At 46.1% G+C, this 20812-nt stretch overlaps 1 protein-coding gene across 1 annotated transcript in view; it reads right to left on the reverse strand.

Annotated features, from left to right (window-relative positions):
- Nucleotides 1–502: 502 nt before the first annotated feature.
- LOC125456784 (cytochrome P450 2J1-like) overlaps nt 503–20812 on the reverse strand; it is an 89280-nt gene continuing 68970 nt past the window's right edge. The window contains exons 8-9 of the mRNA XM_059650055.1: nt 20643–20784; nt 503–949 (exon numbers count right to left, since the gene is read on the reverse strand). Of these exons, the coding sequence (XP_059506038.1) occupies nt 768–949; nt 20643–20784 (324 nt within the window). The 3' untranslated portion in view covers nt 503–767. The remainder of the gene's footprint in view (nt 950–20642; nt 20785–20812) is intronic.

Genomic DNA, 20812 nt, shown 5'->3' on the forward strand with positions numbered 1-20812 from the left:
TTCAAATTGCCAAAACACTTACCCCATCACAGTTCACATGAATTCCAACCCATCAGAATAGTTCCCTTTTCCCCCAGTACCATTGCCAGTGTCCCACACATTGATACCCATTCCATCCTCACCAACCTTTGAGCCACAAATTTAACTCCTTGGCTTTCTTTACCCATCACTAGCTTGCCCATGGTTTAGGTAGTAATCCAGAGATTATTACCTTGGAAGCTATGCTTCTTAATTTATCTCCAAACTGTTCAATTTTTCTTTTGGCAGACGCATTTACCGCTCAGACAACAAAATATTTATCTCCCCCGAACAACTTTATTAAAATTAGTGATAATAGAAACTGCCGATACTGGAAAATCTGAGATAACAAGGTGTAGAGCTGGATGAACACAGCAGGCCAAGCAGCATCTTAGGAGCAGGAAAGCTTTTGCAGGGTCCAGGCCCGAAACGTCAGCTTCCCTGCTCCTAAGATGCTGCTTGGCCTGCTGTGTTCATCCAGCTCTACACCTTGTTATCTCTCTTCATTTAAATTAGTATCTTCACTCTTTCGTGTTGGTGTGGAATCACAGATTGTTTCTGTAATGGTAGCATATGGAAGTCATTTAGTGATCAAAACTCAGTTGAAACACACTGGGGATTTCAAAGTCAGACAACAACATACTTTTTTTTACAGTGATTGTGTTGTGCATGAGGGATAGTCTCAGTAATGTAAAGCAGAATCATCCAGGTTATAAAGCAATCATCCTGAAGTAGCAGTCAAATTGTCCTTATTTTCGAAGACAGGCACATATGTGGTAAGGGTGGGGAGCAAGTGTAACTCCATAAACACCATCAAGATTGAAGGGGTAGCCTCCGGCTGCAGCAGTAAACTGAAACCGTTGCATAAGGAACGTGAAGAATAAGAAGGTCTCCATCTGAGCCAGATTTACTCCGATGCACATACGGTGACCTAGAATAAAGAACATAGAACATTACAGCGCAGTACAGGACCTTCGGCCCTCGTGTTGCACCGACCTGTGAAACCATTCTGAAGCCCAACGAACCTACACTATTGCATTATCATCCATATGTTTATCCAATGACCATTGAAATGCCCTTAAAGTTGGCGAGTCTACTACTGTTGCAGGCAGGGCATTCCACACTCTTACTACTCTCTGAGTAAAGAACCTACCTCTGACTTCTGTCCTATATCTATCACTCCTCAATTTAAAGCTACGTCCCTCGTGCTAGCCATCATCATCCAAGGAAAAAGACTCTCACTGTCCACCCTATCTAATCTTCTGATCATCTTGCGTGTCTCTATTAAGCCACCGCTTAACCTTCTTCTCTCTAACAAAAACAGCCCTCAGCCTTCTGTTTGTGATATACGTAAATGATGTGGAGGAAGGTGTAGGTGGTCTGATTAGCAAGTTGGCAGATGACACGAAGATTGGTGGAGTAGCAGATAGTAAAGGGGACTGTCAGAAATTACAGCAGAATATAGATGGACTTGAGAGTTGGGCAGATAAATGGCAAATGGAGTTCAATCTGGGCAAATGCGAGGTGTTGCATTTTGGAAGATATAATTCAAGAGTGAACTATACAGTAAATGGAAAAATCCTGGGGAGAATTGATGAACAGAGAGATGTGGGTGTTCAGGTCCATTGTTCCCTGAAGGTGACAACGCAGGTCAATAGAGTGGTCAAGAAGGCATATGGCATGCTTTCCTTCATCAGGCGGGATATTGAGTACAAGAGTTGGCAGGTCATGTTACAGTTGTATAAGACTTTGGTTCGGCCACATTTAAAGTACTGTGTACAGTCCTGGTCACGACATTACCAAAAGGATGTGGATGCTTTGGAGAGGGTGCAAAGGAGGTTCACCAGGATGTTGCCTGGTATGGAGGGTGCTAGCTATGAAGAGAGTAGATTAGGGTTATTTTCATTAGAAAGATGCAGATTGAGGGGGGACTTGACTGAGGTCTACAAAATCATGGGGTGTATAGACAGGGTGGATAGCAAGAAGCTTCCTCCCAGAATGGGGGACTCAATTATTAGGGGTCATGAGTTCTAAGTGAGAGGAGGAAAGTTAAGGGGAAATATGCGTGGAAAGTTCTTTACACAGAGGGTGGTGGATGCCTGGAACACGTTGCCAGCGGAGGTGGTGGACGCAGACACGATAGTGTCTTTTAAGATGTTTTAAGATGGGATAGTGTAGGGGGAGGGGCTAAGATTAGTTCACAGGTCAGCGCAACATCTAGGGCAGAACGGCCTGTTCTGCACTGTATTGTTCTATGCTCTATGTTCCATGTTCTATGTATCTGGACAGGTACATGGATGGGCAGGGAGCAAAGGGATACAGACCCTTAGAAAATGGATGACAGGTTTAGACAGAGGATCTCGATTGGTGCAGGCTCACATAGAACATAGAAAAGTACAGCACAGTACAGGCCCTTCGGCCCACAATGTTGTGCCGTGGAATAATCCTAATCCAAAAATAAAATAACCTAACCTACATTCCCCTCAATTCACTGCTGTCCATGTGCATGTCCAGCAGTCTCTTAAATGTCACTGATGACTCTGCTTCCACGATTACCACTGGTAAACTATTCCATGCGCTCATAACTCTCTGGGTAAAGAACCTCCCTCTGACGTCTCCTCTATACCTTCCTCCTAACACCTTAAAACTATCACCCCTCGTGCCAGTCAATCCCGCCCTGGGGAAAAGTCTCTGGCTATCGACTCTATCCACACCTCTCATTACCTTGTATACCTCGATCAGGTCACCTCTCTTCCTCCTTCTCTCCAGAGAGAAAAGTCCGAGCTTAGTCAACCTCTCCTCGTAAGACAAGCCCTCCAGTCCAGGCAGCATCCTGGTAAACCTCCTTTGCACCCTCTCTAAAGCCTCCACATCTTTCCTATAATAGGGCGACCAGAACTGGACACAATATTCCAAGTGTGGTCTCACCAGGGTTTTGTAGAGCTGCAGCATAACCTCGTGGCTCTTAAACTCGATTCCCCTGTTAATGAAAGCCAAAACACCATATGCTTTCTTAACAAGCTTATCCACTTGGGTGGCAACTTTGAGGGAGCTATGCACTTGAACACCAAGATCCCACTGTTCCTCCACACTGGCGAGAATCCTGCCTTTAATCCTATATTCAGCATTTAAGTTCGACCTTCCAAAATGCATCACTTTGCATTTATCCAGGTTGAACTCCATCTGCCATTTCTCTGCCCAGCTCTGCGTTCTGTCAATGTCTCACTGAAGCCTGCAAAAGACCTCGATACTATCAACGGCACCTCCAACCTTTGTGTCATCAGCAAACATACTAACCCACCCCTCAACCTCCTCATCCAAGTCATTTATAAAAACTAGAAAGAGCAGAGGCCCAAGAACAGAGTCCTGTGGGACACCACTCAGCACTGACCTCCAGGCAGAATACTTACCATCTACAACCACTCTCTGCCTCCTGTCAGCCAACCAACTCTGAATCCAGACAGCCAAATCACCCTGTATCCCATACCTCCTGACTTTATGAGTGAGCCTGCCATGGAGAACCTTATCAAATCCCTTGCTGATGCCCATGTACACTACATCCACTGCTCGACCCTCGTCACCCTGTCTCGTGACCTCCTCAAAGAACTGAATAAGATTTGTAAGGCATGACCTGCCCCTCACAAAGCCATGCTGACTCCCTTTAATTGCGCTATGCTTTTCCAAATAGGCATAAATCCTATCTCTCAGAATTCTTTCCAAAACCTTGCTGACCACAGACGTAAGGCTGACAGGTATGTAATTTCCAGGGATTTCCTTATTCTCTTTCTTGAAAAGAGGAACAACATTTGCCTCCCTCCAGTCTTCCAGTACCACTGCCGTGGAGACTGAGGAAGCAAAGATCTTTGCCAGCAGCTCAGCAACCTCCTTTCTCGCTTCCCGGAGCAACCTAGAATAAATCTGGTCTGGCCCTGGGGACTTATCAATCTTAATGTTTGCCAAAATTTCCAGCATGTCAACTTCCTCAATCTTGATCTGTTCAAGCCTGTTTTCCTGCTCCTCAAAGATCTCATTCACAACAAAGTACCTTTCCTGAGTGAAAACTGAAGCAAAAAACTCATTTAGGGCTTCCCCTATCTGCTCAGACTCCACGCACAAGTTCCCTACGCTATCCTTGATCGATCCTACCTTCTCCCTGATCATTCTCTTATTCCTCACATATGAGTAAAATGCCTTCGGGTTCTCCCTAATCCTTCCTGTCAAGCCTTTTTTGTGCCTCCTCCTGGCCTCCTCAGTCCACTTTTGAGCTCCTTCCGAGCAAGCCTGTAATCCTGTAAAGCTGTGCTTGACCTTTGCTTCCTTCACCTTACGTAAGCTGCCTTTCTCTTTTTGACGTGAAGAACCTCTGTTCCTGTCATCCAAGGCTCCTTAATCTTACCCCGTCTTACCTGTCTCATTGGAACAAATTTATGCATCTATCGTAACAACTGCTCCTTAAACAGTCTCCACATGTCTGTTGTGCCCTTTCTGTGGAACAATTGCTCCCAATCTGGACTTCCCAACTCCTGCCTGATAGCATCATAGTTTCCTTTTCCCTAGTTACATATCTTCCACTGGTAACTGCTCCTTTACATTTCCATAGCTATGGTAAATGTGAGCCTGTTATGGTCTCTGTCGCCAAAGTGTTCTCCCACCACAAGATCTGACACCTGTCCTGGCTCTTAGCGAAGCACCAAATCCAAAATGGCCTCCCCCCCTTGTCAGCCTGTCCACATTCTGAGTAAGGGAACCCTCCTGAACACACCTGACAAAAACGGCTCCATCCAAACTATCTGCACTGAGGAGGTTCCAATCAATATTGGGAAAGTTGAAGTCACTCATAAGAACAACCCTGCTACGTTTGCACTTTTCAATAATCTGCCAGCCTATGAGGTCTTCGATCTCCCTACTGCTATTTAGGGTTCTGTAGAAAACCCCTAATGAGGTGACTGCTCCCTTGCTGTTCCTAACTTCCACCCATACTGACTCAATCAACAAACCTTCCTCGGCAACCTCAGCCCATACCACTTCAGTAGACGACTCCTCATCAAAGGTTCTTTCAGCCAATGTTATACTGTCCTTGACCAACAAAGCCACACCTCCCCCTCTTTTACCACCTTCCCTGACCTTAATGAAAGATCTAAACCCTGGAACCTGCAACATCCATTCCTGACCCTGCTCTATCCATGTCTCCGAAATGGCCACAACATCGAAGACCCCGGTACCTATCCCAGCTGCAAGCTCACCTACCTTATTCCGATACTACTGGCATTAAAGTAGACACACGTCAACACAGCTTGCTATCTGCCAGCACACTCCTGTGACAGTGAAGTCCTGTCCTTTCCCTGTTCTCCCTACGCTCATCCTCCAGTGTACTAGGACTAGGTCTCAGTTTCCCATCCTCCTCTGAGCTAGTTTAAATCCACCCAAATAGCACGAGCAAATTTCCCACCCAGGATATTTGTGCCCCTCTGGTTCAAGTGGAGATCTTCCTGTTTGTAGAGGTCCCACCTTCCCCAGAATGAGCCCCAATTGTCCATGTACCTGAAGCCCTCCCTCCTGCACCATCCCTGCAACCACGTGTTCAGTTGATATCTCTCCCTGTTCTTTGCCTCGCTATCACGTGGTACGGGTAACAAACCAGAGATAACCACTCCGTTTGTTCTATCTCTCAGCTTCCACCCTAGCTCCCTGAAATCCTGCCTGACATCCCTATCCCTCGTTCTACCCATGTCGTTGGTGCCTACGTGGACCACAACTTGGGGCTGGTCACCCTCTCCCTTCAGAACCCCAAAGACACGATCCGAGACATCACGGGCCCTGGCACCTGGGAGGCAACGCGCCAATCGTGAGTCTCTTTTGTTCCCAGGAAAACTTCTATCAGTCCCTCTAACTATTGAGTCCCCAATGACTATCACTCTCTTCCTATCCCCCCTTCCCTTCTGTGCAAGAGGGACAGACTCTGTGCCAGAGACCTGCACCCTACTGAATGCCCCTGGTAAGTCGTCCCCCCCAACAGTATCCAAAACGGTGTAAATAGTATCAGAGATAATGCGAACTGCAGATGCTGGAGAATTCCAAGATAATAAAATGTGAGGCTGGATGAACACAGCAGGCCAAGCAGCATCTCAGGTGCTCCTGAGGTGCTGCTTGGCCTGCTGTGTTCATCCAGCCTCACATTTTATGATCCAAAACGGTGTACTTGTTTTTCAGGGGAACGACCACAGGAAATCCCTGCACTGACTGCTTTTTCCCCCTTCTAACAGTTACCCAACTTTCTTCACGCTGAGGAGTAACTACTTCCCTGTAACTCTTGTCTATCACTGACTCTGCCTCCAGAATGATCTGAAGTTCATCCAGCTCCCGCTCCAGTTCCCTGACACGGTCTTGGAGGAGCAAGAGTTGGGTGCACTTCCTGCAGACATATTTTGATGGGACACTAATGGCGTCCCTCACCTCATACTCCATGCAGGAGGAACATTCCTCTACCTGCACTGCCATCCCTGCTAATCCCCAAACAGAAAGTAAAAAAAAGAGAAGCTTACCTTGATTTGTCCCTGGTGTATAACGTTAGAGGAGGTGGATGGGTGGGAGGCCCTACAACTGTAGGGTCTCGAGTTTACACAACAATCACTTATATAGCTGAGGGATGTGAAAAAAAGGTCCTTCCCTTCTCAGAAACCTCTGCTCTGAGGTGCTGCTGCTGCACAAAGAAATGGAAGGCTCCGACGCTCGAGATAAGCTTTTTAAAGATTTAAAATCTCTGACTCACCGGCTTCCCGACATGCCCCTGGTCCAAGCTCCCACTCGCGCTGCTGCTGCACAAAGAAATGGGTGGCTTGGAGGGCTGATGGGCCTGTTCCTGTGCTGTAATTTTCCTTGTTCTTTGTTTTTTCCTCATAAGACCTTCCCTCCATACCAGGCAGCATCCCGTAAATCTCCTCTGCACCTTTTCCAAAGCTTCCACATCCTTCTTATAATGCGGTGACCAGAACTGTATGCAATACTCCAAGTGCGGCCGCACCAGAGTTCTGTATAGCTGCAACATGGCCTCCGAAACTCATTCCTTCTACCAATAAAACCTAACACACCGTACGTCTTCTTAACAACCCTATCAACCTGGGTGGTAACTTTCAAGGATCTGTGTACATGGACACCAAGATCTCTCTCTGCTCATCCACACTACCAAGAATCTTACCATTAACACAGTACTCTGTATTCCTATTACTCCTTCCAAACTGAATCACCTCACACTTTTCTGCATTAAACTCCATTTGCCACCTCTTAGCCCAGCTCTGCCGCTTATCTATGTTCCTCTGTAACCTGTAACATCCTTCTGCACTGTCCACAACTCCACTGACATTAGTGTCATCTGCAAATTTACTAACCCATCCTTCTACGCCCTCATTCAGGTCATTTATTAAAATGACAAACAGCAGTGACCCCAAAACAGATCTTTGCAGTACACCACTAGTAACTGAACTCCAGGATGAACATTTCCCTTCAACCACCACGAGCTAGCCAATTTCTGATCTGAACTGCTAAAAAACCATCCTCAATCCCATGCTTCCATATTTTCTGCAATAGCCTCCCGTGGGGAACCTTATCAAACACTTTACTGAAATCCAGATACACCACATCAACCACTTTACCCTCATCCATCTGTTTGGTCAGCTTCTTCAAGAACTCAATAAGGTTTGTGAGGCATGTCTTACTCTTCACAAAACCGTGTTGACTATCCCTAATCAAATTATTCCTTTAAGTTGATTATAAATCGTGCCTCTTATAATCCTCTCCAAACTTTACCCACAACCCGAAATAAGGCTCACTGGTCTGTCATGACCAGGGTTGTCTCTACTCCCCTTCTTAAATAAGGGGACAACATTTGATATCCTCCAGTCTACTGGCACTATTCTTGTAGACAATGACAACATAGAGATCAAAGCCAAAGTCCCTAGACAATCTCCTCCCTAGCTTCCCAGAGAATCCTGTGATAAATCCCACCTGGCCCAGGGGACTTATCTATTTTCACACTTTCCAGAATTGCTAACACCTCCTCCTTATGAACCTCAATCCTGTCTAGTCTAGTATCTCAGTAGTCTCCTCAACAACATTGCCTTTTTCCTGCATGAATACTGATGAAAAATATTCATTTAGCACCTGGTGAAGATAATGAGTATTCAGTCAGGTGATCTGGTCCCTTGTAGAATCCATAAGTGTTAGCAGTCTCACTTTCTTACACATCTTAACATATCTATCACTCCCATCTTGTATCCTATCCATAGAATCCCTCATGTGGAAACGGGCCATTGAGCCCAACAAGCCCACACCAACTCTCCAAAGAATATCTCACCCAGACTCAACTCCTGTACCCTATTGCTGTAACCCTGCATTTTCCCTGTGGTTAATCTAGTAACCTCGGCATCCCTGGACACTGTGGGCAATTTAGCACAGCCAATCCACCTAACTTCCACATCCTTTGGTAACAAAGTGTGGAGTTGGAGGAACACAGCAGGCCATGCAGCATCAGAGGAGCAGGAAAGTTGATGTTTCGGGTCAGGCCTTTTCTTCAGGACAGTTAAGAGTCAACAACATTGCTTTGGGTCTGGAGTCACATATAGGCCAGACCTGGTAAGGATATGCAATTTCCTCCCCAAAGAAAATTAGTGAACCAACAATCAGAAATGGATTAGTGGTCATCATTAGACTCTTAATTCCAGATATTTATTGAATTCAAATTCCACCATCTGCCATGGCAGGATTTGAGCACAAGCTCCCAGCCCATCAGCTGGGTCTCTGGATTAACCATCCAGCAATAATACCACTAGGCCGTTGCCTCCCCCATCTATACTATTCACCTCAAACAATCCCTGTGATTGCAAGTAACTCACTCATAACTCTCTTTCCTACAGAAATTTCTCCCAAATTTCCTATTTGATTTATTAGCAACTATTTTATACTTATGGCACCCAGCTTTGATTTGTTCTACAATCGACCATACTGTCTTGACACTCATCAACTCTTCTCTTCTTTAAATGGTGCCCAGCCTGTACAAGCTTCCTTTCAGTTCTGGTATCCTCCTTGTAAATCATCTTTGCCCCCTTTTTTCAGTCCCTATATCCTTTATGTAGTATCACTGAATCATTATAACAAGAAGGCATTTGTTCCATCATGTCTTCTCCAGCCCTGTGAATGAAAAATTCACTTACACCCTTATCACATCTTCTCCTCGTAACCCAGCACATTTTTATCTGAAAAATATCAATCTAATTACCTATCAAATACTTTGATCCCATCTACCTGCACCACACTGTAGTGCACTCCAGACCTTCAGTTCTCATTGCATGAAACAGTTTTCTCCCATGTCACTTGGTTCTTTGAGACTATTACTGAAGGGTTTGAGAATATGAAGGCACAGATTTGACAGAAATGGTAAAAGAATGAAATGTGAATGACTCGCAATTGACCTCTGAAATGGCCTAGCAAGCCATTCATTTGTACCAATCACTGAAAAAGTCTCAAAGATTACCTGACATCGACCTCGGCACCAGAACAGACAATGGCAGAAACAGCCCTGTCAACATTGCAACATCCTCTTTGCTAACACAGAACATAGAATATAAAACATAGAATAGTAAATCGCAGGAACAGGCCCTTCGGCCCACTATGTTGTGTGAAACGTGACACCAAATTAAACTATTTCAGAGATAGTAGGAACTGCAGGAGAATCTGAGATAACAAGGTGTAGAGCTGGATGTACACAGAAACATCTGAAGAAGGGTCCAGGCTTGAAACGTCAGCTTTCCCGCTCCTATGATGCCGCTTGGCATGCTGTGTTCATCCAGCTCCACACCTTGTTATACCAAATTAAACTATTCCCTTCTGCCTGCCCTTGGTCCATATCCCTCCATTCCTTGCATATTCGTACAGTTATCTAAAAGTCCCTTAACTGCCCGTATTGTATCTGCCTCCATCACCACTCCTGGCTGCGCATTCCATATTCCTACCACTCTGTGTAAAAAACTTGCCTCTCGCATCTCCTTTGAACTTTCCCCCTCTCACCTTACGTGCATGCACCCTAGTATTAGTCATTTCAACTCCGGAAAACATGATTCTGTCCGTCAACCCTATCTATGCACCTCTTTCTTTACTCAGAGAGTGTTAAGGGCGTGGAACACCCTGCCTGCCAATGTAGTTAACTCAGCCACATTAGGGGCATTTGAACAGTCCTTGGATAAGCATATGGATAATGATGGGATAGTATAGGGGGAGGGGCTTAGATTCGTTCACAGGTCGGCGCAACATCGAGGGCTGAAGGGCCTGTTCTGCATTGTATTGTTCCATGCTCTATGTTCTATAATCTTATAGACTTCTATCCAAGTGTCCCCTCAGCCTCCGCTGCTCCAGAGAAAACAACCTGAGTTTTTTTCTGGCCTCTCCTTATAGTTCATACCCTGTAATCCAGGTAGCTTCCTGGTAAACCTCTTCTGTGCCCTCTCGAAACCCTCCACATCCTTCCTGTGATGCGGCAATCAAAATTGAATGCAATACTCTGAAGTGTGGCCTGACCAAAGTCTTATAAAGCTGCAACATGACATCCTGACTCTTGTACTCGATACCCTGGCCAATAAGGCAAGCATCCCATATGCCTTCTTTACCACCCTATCTACTTGCACAGCCACTTTCAGGGAGCTATGGACTGGAACCTCAAGATCCCTCTGGATATCAGTGCGGTTCAGGGTCCTGCCATTAACTGTATTAACTTGATGGGCTGAATGGCTTCTCTCTGCATAGTGGGGATTTTATGATTCTGTAATTCTACTCATCCAATCACACTGCTTGACTCTCTTCAACATGTATCAATCCCCAAACCAACAGGATTGTCCCATTCCCTTCAACATCTATCAGTCCCTAAACTAGTCTGACTGCCTCATTTTCTTCATCATGTCTCAAACCCACTGTTCCATTCTTTAATGTATAGCACTGTCAAACCCATTCCACTGTCCCACTCTCTTCCACAAGTTTCAGTCCCCAATACAGTCCTACTGTCCCACTCTCTTCAATGTGCTTCAATTTGGCCGTCCCACTCTCTCTAACACATATCAATGTATTGTCCAAACTCATTGTCCACTCTTTTCCATTAATCCTCAAACCAATTTGACTGTCCCACTCTCTTCATCAGTATTCAAACACACTTCCCCAATGCCTTCAATATATATCAATCTCCTAAATCAATTCCATTACTCCACCCTTTCCAGCATGCATCAATCCCACTGCCCCAGACTTTTCAATCTGTATCAAACACCAAAACAATCCTGCTCTCTCACTCTCTTCACTATGCATCACTCTGGCTCTGTTCAATTTGTATCAATTGAAACTTAATTGAAACATATAAAATAATCAGAGGGTTAGATAGGGTGGATAGGGAGAGCCTTTTTCCTAGGATGGTGACGGCGAGCACGAGGCGGCATAGCTTTAAATTGAGGGGTGAAAGATATAGGACAGATGTCAGAGGTAGTTTCTTTACTCAGAGAGTAGTAAGGGAATGGAATGCTTTGCCTGCAACGGTAGTAGATTCGCCAACTTTAGGTACATTTAAGTCGTCATTGGACAAGCATATGGACGTACATGGAATAGTGTAGGTTAGATGGGCTTGAGATCGGTATGACAGGTCAGCACAACATTGAGGGCCGAAGGGCCTGTACTGTGCTGTAATGTTCTATGTTCTATGTTCTAATTTCCAAACCAATCACATTGTCCCATCTCTTCCACATGTATCAATCCCTAAAACTCTCTTCAATGTATAATTTTCCAACTGCTCCAGTCTCTTCAACACACATCAAAAAACTTTAAATTAGATAAGTTCTCAGGGCTTGATGGGATCAATCTCAAGATACTGAGGGAGGCAAAGTACGAGATTGCTGTGTCCTTGTCAGAGATCTTGGTATCCTCTTTCACTATAGACGAGGTCCCAGAGAGTGGAGAGTAGCCAATGTTGTTCCTTTGTTTGAAAAGGGTAGCAGGGGTAGTCCAGGAAGTTATAGGCCAGTGGCCCTTACATCAGCAGGCAGAAAATTATTGGAGAAAATCCTTAAGGACAGGATTTACTTGCATTTGGAAAAGAATAGGCTTATTAGGAACAGTCAGCATAGCCTTGTTCAGGGGAGGTCTTGTCTCACAAATTTGATTGTATTTTTTGAGGAAGTGGCAAAGATGGTTGATGAGAAGATGTTATCTGCGTGGAAATTACTAAAGAGTTCAATAATGCCCCCCATGGTAGGGTTAGTCCAAGCCTAAGCCTAACCCTTACCCTATCTCAGGTACAGAAGATTAAGTTGCATGGATCCTTGATGATTTGGTAAATTGGATATAAAATTGGTTCAATAATAGAAGGCTGAGGGTGTTTGTGGAGTGAGGTCCGTGATCAGTGGTGTTTTGCAAAGATAAGTGCTGGAACCTCTGTTGTGTGTAATATATACATATACATAGTTGATTGGATGGAAATGTAGGTGGTTTGATTGGTAATTTGCAGAAGACACAATAATTAGTGGAGTTGTGGATAGTGAGGAAAGTTACCAGGATAAAGAGCAGAAAAATGACAGATGAAGTTTAATCCAGAAAAGTGTGAGATGATGTATTTTGGGAGGTCAAATGCAAGAGAGAAGTATACAATAAATGGCAGGTCCCTTAGGAGCACTGATGTACACAGATTTGTTGGGAACCAAGTCCATAGCTCCCTTCAAGAATCAATAGAAGTGGATAAAATGGTAAAGACAGCATATGGTGCCCTCTTCTCATGAATGAATTTAAAAAATGATGTTTACCAAGATGTTGTCTGAATTGGAATGTATTAGCTATAAGGAGTGATTGTTTAAATTAAATAGGCATAGAGTACAAGACTATGAACCTGATGTGGGAAAGGCTCTCTCTACCTGGTCTGCCACCTTCAATGGAGATGTTAATGTGATAACATCCCATTGATTTCTATGCTTCCACAAATTAAAGTCTTTTATCTGCATTTGATTCCTATGCAGAGACTTTAATCTATAGAAGTAAACTCTTATCTACCTACACATAGGTATGCAGGCACTGCCCTGAAGCTTCCTGCCCAGCTAGGAATTCAATGTAAAGCTTTTGTAACTCCTTTTCTTCTCACACATTGGTATGCAGACATTGTCTTAAGCTTCCTGACTGAATTAAAATTAGAATCAAACTGTTTCAAATAGGGTTAAGTGGGGGAAATTTGTAAGGGCGTGAAACCTCTAAAGCATGCAACTTCTGTTGCTGACAAAGGAGCCAGGGCACTGACTTTGTTCTAGCCAGACAAACGGGCAACTTGAAATCAGAATCTGTCCCGGACAACAACTCGAAATCGCCTCATGCCATTAGCAGCTACTTCACTAGCAATCGATACTATACCCTGGTCTTTTATGTTCTTGATGCAATACTTGTTTGGTATCCTGTCTTTGTCTGCTGTAGTAATTGTTTCATGAATCATGTCTTTTGCAAATTGTGAAATTGCTTTTTGCATCATGTCTTCTGTAAAGTATAAAAAGCGGGGACTGTCCGCTGCTTGGGGAGAATTACTTGCAAGACTCTGCACTCTGTGCCGGGTTGAGTACAGTGATTCTCCACAGCTTGTACTTGCTTGGTAATAAAAGGCTTTGTGTTTTTCTAAACAGGTCAGTGTCTTGTTATTGCAGCAAGTCCATGAGGGTCTCCGAAAACAAACCTGACACAATGATCTCAGACATAATGGGAACTGCAGATGCTGGAGAATTCCAAGATAATAAACTGTGAGGCTGGATGAACACAGCAGGCCAAGCAGCATCTCAGGAGCACAAAAGCTGACGTTTCGGGCCTGGACCCTTCATCAGAGAGGGGGATGGGGAGAGGGAACTGGAATAAATAGGGAGAGAGGGGGAGGCGGACTGAAGATGGAGAGTAAAGAAGATAGGTGGAGAGAGTATAGGTGGGGAGGTAGGGAGGGGATAGGTCAGTCCAGGGAAGACGGACAGGTCAAGGAGGTGGGATGAGGTTAGTAGGTAGATGGGGGTGCGGCTTGGGGTGGGAGGAAGGGATGGGTGAGAGGAAGAACCGGTTAGGGAGGCAGAGACAGTTTGGACTGGTTTTGGGATGCAGTGGGTGGGGAGGAAGAGCTGGGCTGGTTGTGTGGTGCAGTGGGGGGAGGGGACGAACTGGGCTGGTTTAAGGATGCAGTAGGGGAAGGGGAGATTTTGAAACTGGTGAAGTCCACATTGATACCATTAGGCTGCAGGGTTCCCAGGCGGAATATGAGTTGCTGTTCCTGCAACCTTCGGGTGACATCATTGTGGCAGTGCAGGAGGCCCATGATGGACATGTCATCTAGAGAATGGGAGGGGGAGTGGAAATGGTTTGCGACTGGGAGGTGCAGTTGTTTGTTGCGAACTGAGTGGAGGTGTTCTGCAAAGCGGTCTCCAAGCCTCCGCTTGGTTTCCCCAATGTAGAGGAAGCCACACGGGGTACAGTGGATGCAGTCATCCTCCGACACTTTCGCCATTTACAATCCGACCCCACCACCTAAGACATTTTTCCATCCCCACCCCTGTCTGCTTTCCGGAGAGACCACTCTCTCCGTGACTCCCTTGTTCGCTCCACACTGCCCTCCTACCCCACCACACCCGGAACCTTCCCCTGCAACCGCAGGAAATGCTACACTTGTCCCCACACCTCCTCCCTCACCCCCATCCCAGGCCCCAAGATGACATTCCACATTAAGCAGAGGTTCACCTGCACATCTGCCAATGTGGTATACTGCATCCACTGTACCCGGTGTGGCTTCCTCTACATTGGGGAAACCAAGCGGAGGCTTGGAGACCGCTTTGCAGAACACCTCCGCTCAGTTCGCAACAAACAACTGCACCTCCCAGTCGCAAACCATTTCCACTCCCCCTCCCATTCTCTAGATGACATGTCCATCATGGGCCTCCTGCACTGCCACAATGATGCCACCCGAAGGTTGCAGGAACAGCAACTCATATTCCACCTGGGAACCCTGCAGCCTAATGGTATCAATGTGGACTTCACCAGTTTCAAAATCTCCCCTTCCCCTACTGCATCCCTAAACCAGCCCAGTTCGTCCCCTCCCCCCACTGCACCACACAACCAGCCCAGCTCTTCCCCCCTCACCCACTTCATCCCAATACCAGTCCAACCTGTCTCTGCCTCCCTAACCGGTTCTTCCTCTCACCCATCCCTTCCTCCCACCCCAAGCCGCACCCCCATCTACCTACTAACCTCATCCCACCTCCTTGACCTGTCCGTCTTCCCTGGACTGACCTATCCCCTCCCTACCTCCCCACCTATACTCTCTCCACCTATCTTCTTTACTCTCCATCTTCGGTCCGCCTCCCCCTCTCTCCCTATTTATTCCAGTTCCCTCTCCCCATCCCCCTCTCTGATGAAGGGTCCAGGCCCGAAACGTCAGCTTTTGTGCTCCTGAGATGCTGCTTGGCCTGCTGTGTTCATCCAGCCTCACATTTTACTATCTTGACACAATGATCTGTTCACTTAGACATCTAGGTCCCTCTGATCCACAGCCCCTTTAGAATTGTATCCCTATTTAATATTGTCTTTCACTGTTCTTTCAAACAAGTGTATCTCTTCTCTGCACTGAACCTCATTTTCTAACTATATGACCACTCCATTAATTTGTCAAAGGTGCCTTCATAGTTCTCCATTGTCTTCCTCAGAGTTTACAATCTTTCAATTTTATTATCATCTGCTAACTTTGAAATTCTCCCCTACACATCAAGATCCTGATCGTCCACATAGAAGGGCCGAATACACAGAGAATGTTTCCATTGGTACAGAGGTCTAGAGCAGTGGGCCAGGGTCTCAGTATATACAGTGGGTTATTTCAGACAGAGATGGAGAGATATTTCTTCACTTAAGGTGGTGAATCTGTGGAATTCTCCACCACAGAAGATTACAGAGGCTAACTTCTGACTACCCCCTCATTCTCTCAGATCCTCTTTTATAAAGAAACAAAGAAACAAACAAAGAAACCTACAGCACAGGAACAGGCCCTTTGGCCCTCCAAGCCTGTGCCGATCAAGATCCTCTGTCTAACCTGTCATCTATTTTCTAACGGTCTATATCCATTTGCTCCCTGCCCATCCATGTACCTGTCCAAATATATCTTAAAAGACGCTAATGTGTCTGCGTCTACCACCTCCACTGGCAACGCATTCCAGGCACCCACCACCCTCTGTGTAAAGAACTTTCCATGCATATCTCCCTTAAACTTTCCTCCTCTCACTTTGAACTCATCACCCCTAGTAATTGAATCCCCCACACTGGGAAAAAGCTTTTTGCTATCCACCCTGTTTATACCCCTCATGATTTTGTAGACCTCAATCAGGACCCCCTCAATCTCCATCTTTCTAATGAAAATATCCATAATCTATTCAACCTCTCTTCATAGCTAGCACCCTCCATACCAGGCAACATCCTGGTGAACCTCTTCTGCACCCTCTCAAAAGCATCCATATCCTTTTGGTAATGTGGCAACCAGAACTGTACACAGTACTCCAAATGTGGCCGAACCAAAATCCAACACAACTGCAACATGACCTGCCAACTCTTGTACTCAATACCCCGCCCATTGAAGAAAAGCATGCCATATGCCTTCTTGACCACCCTATTGACCTGCGTTGTCACCTTCAGGGAACAATGGACCTCAACACCCAGATCTCTCTGTTCATCAATTTTCCCTAGGACTTTTCCATTTACTGTGTAGTTCGCCCTTGAATTTGATCTTCCAAAATGCATCACCTCATATTTGCCCGGATTGAACTCCATCTGCCATTTATCTGCCCAACTCTCCAGTCTATCTATATTCTGCTGTAATTTCTGACAGTCCCCTTCACTATCAGCTACTCCACCAATCTTAATGTCATCAGCAAACTTGCTGATCAGACCACCTACACCTTCCTCCAGATCATTTACATATATCACAAACAACAATGGTCCCAGCACAGATCCCTGTGGAATACCACTGGTTACAGGTCTCCAATTTGAGAAACTCCCTTCTACTACTACCCTCTGTCTCCTGTTGCCCAGCCAGTTTTTTATCCATCTAGCTAGCACACCCTGGACCCCATGTGGCTTCACTTTCTCCATCAGCCTGCCATGGTGAACCTTATCAAATGCCCTACTGAAGTCCATATATATGACATCTACAGCCTTTCCCTCATCAATCAACTTTGTCACGTCCTCAAAGAATTCTATTAAGTTGGTAAGACATGACCTTCCCTGTACAAAACCATGTTGCCTATCACTGATAAGCCCGTTTTCTTCCATATGGGAATAGATCCTATCCCTCAGTATCTTCTCCAGTAGCTTCCCTACCACTGATGTCAGGGTCACCAGTCGATAATTACCTGGATGGTAATTATTATTATTTATCCTCAATAAGTAATATTTATCCTCATCCTCACTCCCTCCTCATTCTCCCACACTTCTTTTCTTCTCTTCTCTCTTCTCTGGCCTCAGAAGTCCCAGCCTTGGAACTTCCGGCTTTGGGACACCCAGCCTTAGAACTCACAGCCTCAGCCCAGACCCAAAGATATGCCTCTTGGCCCAGCATGATGGTCTCTTGGGCCAACAATGCAATCTGCCAGCCCAGTATGGGAACAACTCAGCCTGGTGTGGTGATCTCCCAGTGGCCTAGTGTGGGAGTCTTCAAGTAGTATGTGACAGTCTCTTGGCCCGGTATGGTCTTGGTGTGAATTTCCAGTCTTCTGCAGCAACTTGCAGACTTTTCACTGTAGTCATTTGAGTACATGTGACAATTGCACCAACTCATTCATTCAAGTCACTGAATATATTCAAGAAAAAGATATATCAATTTCTAAACAAAAGGCATCAAGAGGCATGGGGAGAAAGTGGCATTGAGATACAGATCAGCCATGCACTAGTGAATGATAGTGCAGGCTCGATGAGCCAAATAGTCGACTCTCGTCCCTGCCTCCCTAACATGTTCTTCTTCTCACCTATCCCCTCCTCCCTCCTCAAGCCGCACCTCCTTTTCCTACCTACTAAACTCATCCCGCCCCCTTGACCTATCCATCCTCCCCGGACTGACCTATCCCCTCCCCACCTATACTCTCTTCTCCAGCTATCTTCTCCTCTATCTATCTTCAGTCCGCCTCCCCCGGTCTCCCTATTTATTTCAGAATCCTCTCGCCATCCCCCTTTTCTGATGAAGGGTCTAGGCCCGAAACATCAGCTTTTGTGCTCCTGAGATGCTGCTTGGCCTGCTGTGTTCATCCAGCCCCACACTTTGTTATCTTGGATTCTCCAGCATCTGCAGTTCCCATTATCTCTAGCATACTCCTGCTCCTAGTGTATATTTTTCAATGCTAAAAGCAAACTACTGCTGATGCTGGAAATCTGAAATAAAAAGAGAAATTGTTGGAAATACCCAGACGTTTTGGCATGGTCTGTGGACACAGCAAACATTCTGAACCAAATGTGATTTCTACAAAACTAAAGAAGATTATAAAAGTGACACCCAGTTCGCTAATATTTGGTTTTCAGTTGCCAGCTGTCTCCACCACAACACATAGAAATCACAGATACGAATCTTACTTTCTGAACTGACCTGCTGCTCTTGATATCTTTCTCATTCTCTGCATATCACAGAATCACAGGACTGGTGTTGTGCAGAAGGAGGCCATTTGGCACTTCAAACGAGCATGACAACCGAGTGCCAATCTCCTGCTTTCTCCTCATACCCATGCATATTGCTTCTATCCAGATAATATTCAAAGCCATCTCTCACTTATAATAAAATGTGAGGCTGGATGAACACAGCAGGCCAAGCAGCATCTCAGGAGCACAAAAGCTGACGTTTCGGGCCTGGACCCTTCATCAGAGAGGGGGATGGGGGGAGGGAACTGGAATAAATAGGGAGAGAGGGGGAGGCGGACCGAAGATGGAGAGTAAAGAAGATAGGTGGAGAGGGTGTAGGTGGGGAGGTAGGGAGGGGATAGGTCAGTCCAGGGAAGACGGACAGGTCAAGGAGGTGGGATGAGGTTAGTAGGTAGCTGGGGGTGCGGCTTGGGGTGGGAGGAAGGGATGGGTGAGAGGAAGAACCGGTTAGGGAGGCAGAGACAGGTTGGACTGGTTTTGGGATGCAGTGGGTGGGGGGGAAGAGCTGGGCTGGTTGTGTGGTGCAGTGGGGGGAGGGGATGAACTGGGCTGGTTTAGGGATGCAGTGGGGGAAGGGGAGATTTTGAAACTGGTGAAGTCCACATTGATACCATATGGCTGCAGGGTTCCCAGGCGGAATATGAGTTGCTGTTCCTGCAACCTTCGGGTGGCATCATTGTGGCAGTGCAGGAGGCCCATGATGGACATGTCATCAAGAGAATGGGAGGGGGAGTGGAAATGGTTTGCGACTGGGAGGTGCAGTTGTTTGTTGCGAACTGAGCGGAGGTGTTCTGCAAAGCGGTCCCCAAGCCTCCGCTTGGTTTCCCCAATGTAGAGAAAGCCGCACCGGGTACAGTGGATGCAGTATATCACATTGGCAGATGTGCAGGTGAACCTCTGCTTAATGTGGAATGTCATCTTGGGGCCTGGGATGGGGGTGAGGGAGGAGGTGTGGGGACAAGTGTAGCATTTCCTGCGGTTGCAGGGGAAGGTGCCGGGTGTGGTGGGGTTGGAGGGCAGTGTGGAGCGAACAAGGGAGTCACGGAGAGAGTGGTCTCTCCGGAAAGCAGACAGGGGTGGGGATGGAAAAATGTCTTGGGTGGTGGGGTCGGATTGTAAATGGCGGAAGTGTCGGAGGATAATGCGTTGTATCCGGAGGTTGGTAGGGTGGTGTGTGAGAACGAGGGGGATCCTCTTGGGGCGGTTGTGGCGGGGGCGGGGTGTGAGGGATGTGTCGCGGGAAATGCGGGAGACGCGGTCAAGGGCGTTCTCAATCACCGTGGGGGGGAAGTTGCGGTCCTTAAAGAACTTGGACATCTGGGATGTGCGGGAGTGGAATGTCTTATCGTGGGAGCAGATGCGGCGGAGGCGGAGGAATTGGGAATAGGGGATGGAATTTTTGCAGGAGGGTGGGTGGGAGGAGGTGTATTCTAGGTAGCTGTGGGAGTCGGTGGGCTTGAAATGGACATCAGTTACAAGCTGGTTGCCTGAGATGGAGACTGAGAGGTCCAGGAAGGTGAGGGATGTGCTGGAGATGGCCCAGGTGAACTGAAGGTTGGGGTGGAAGGTGTTGGTGAAGTGGATGAACTGTTCGAGCTCCTCACTCACTCACTCCTCATCTCTCACTTATTATTGTTTGGTTTCTCAACTGAATTTCAGTTATGAAAAGGATGTTTTTCTTAGACACCACTTATCCTTTCCAGACATGTCCATACACCCAACTTACATAAACATCATTGTCTCTTTTTTCATTTGTCCATTACATTATTCTATCGAATTGTTTTTCTATCTCTCCCAGCTCCCTTGACTTTCCTGCTTCTTATTCCACTGAAGTTAACATTGGTTTCAATCCTTTATCCTGTTACACCCTATTTCCGTATCTCTACTCTTTTTCTGTTTTTTTTAATCCTCCTCAGTAACTCCCATACCTGTTGAGAATGGAAGATGTGCATCTACTTGGTGGAACTGTCCATTTTCATCCAGATACCGGTTAGGGTTAAAACGGTTAGGTGATTTCCAACATTTTCCATCGAACAACACACCAGTAAGAGAGGGGATGACTGTTGTGCCCTGATTAAGATAAGTAACATTCCAGAAT

The sequence above is a fragment of the Stegostoma tigrinum genome, chromosome 12, assembly GCF_030684315.1.
Source record: "Stegostoma tigrinum isolate sSteTig4 chromosome 12, sSteTig4.hap1, whole genome shotgun sequence".
Taxonomy (NCBI): Eukaryota; Metazoa; Chordata; class Chondrichthyes; order Orectolobiformes; family Stegostomatidae; genus Stegostoma; species Stegostoma tigrinum.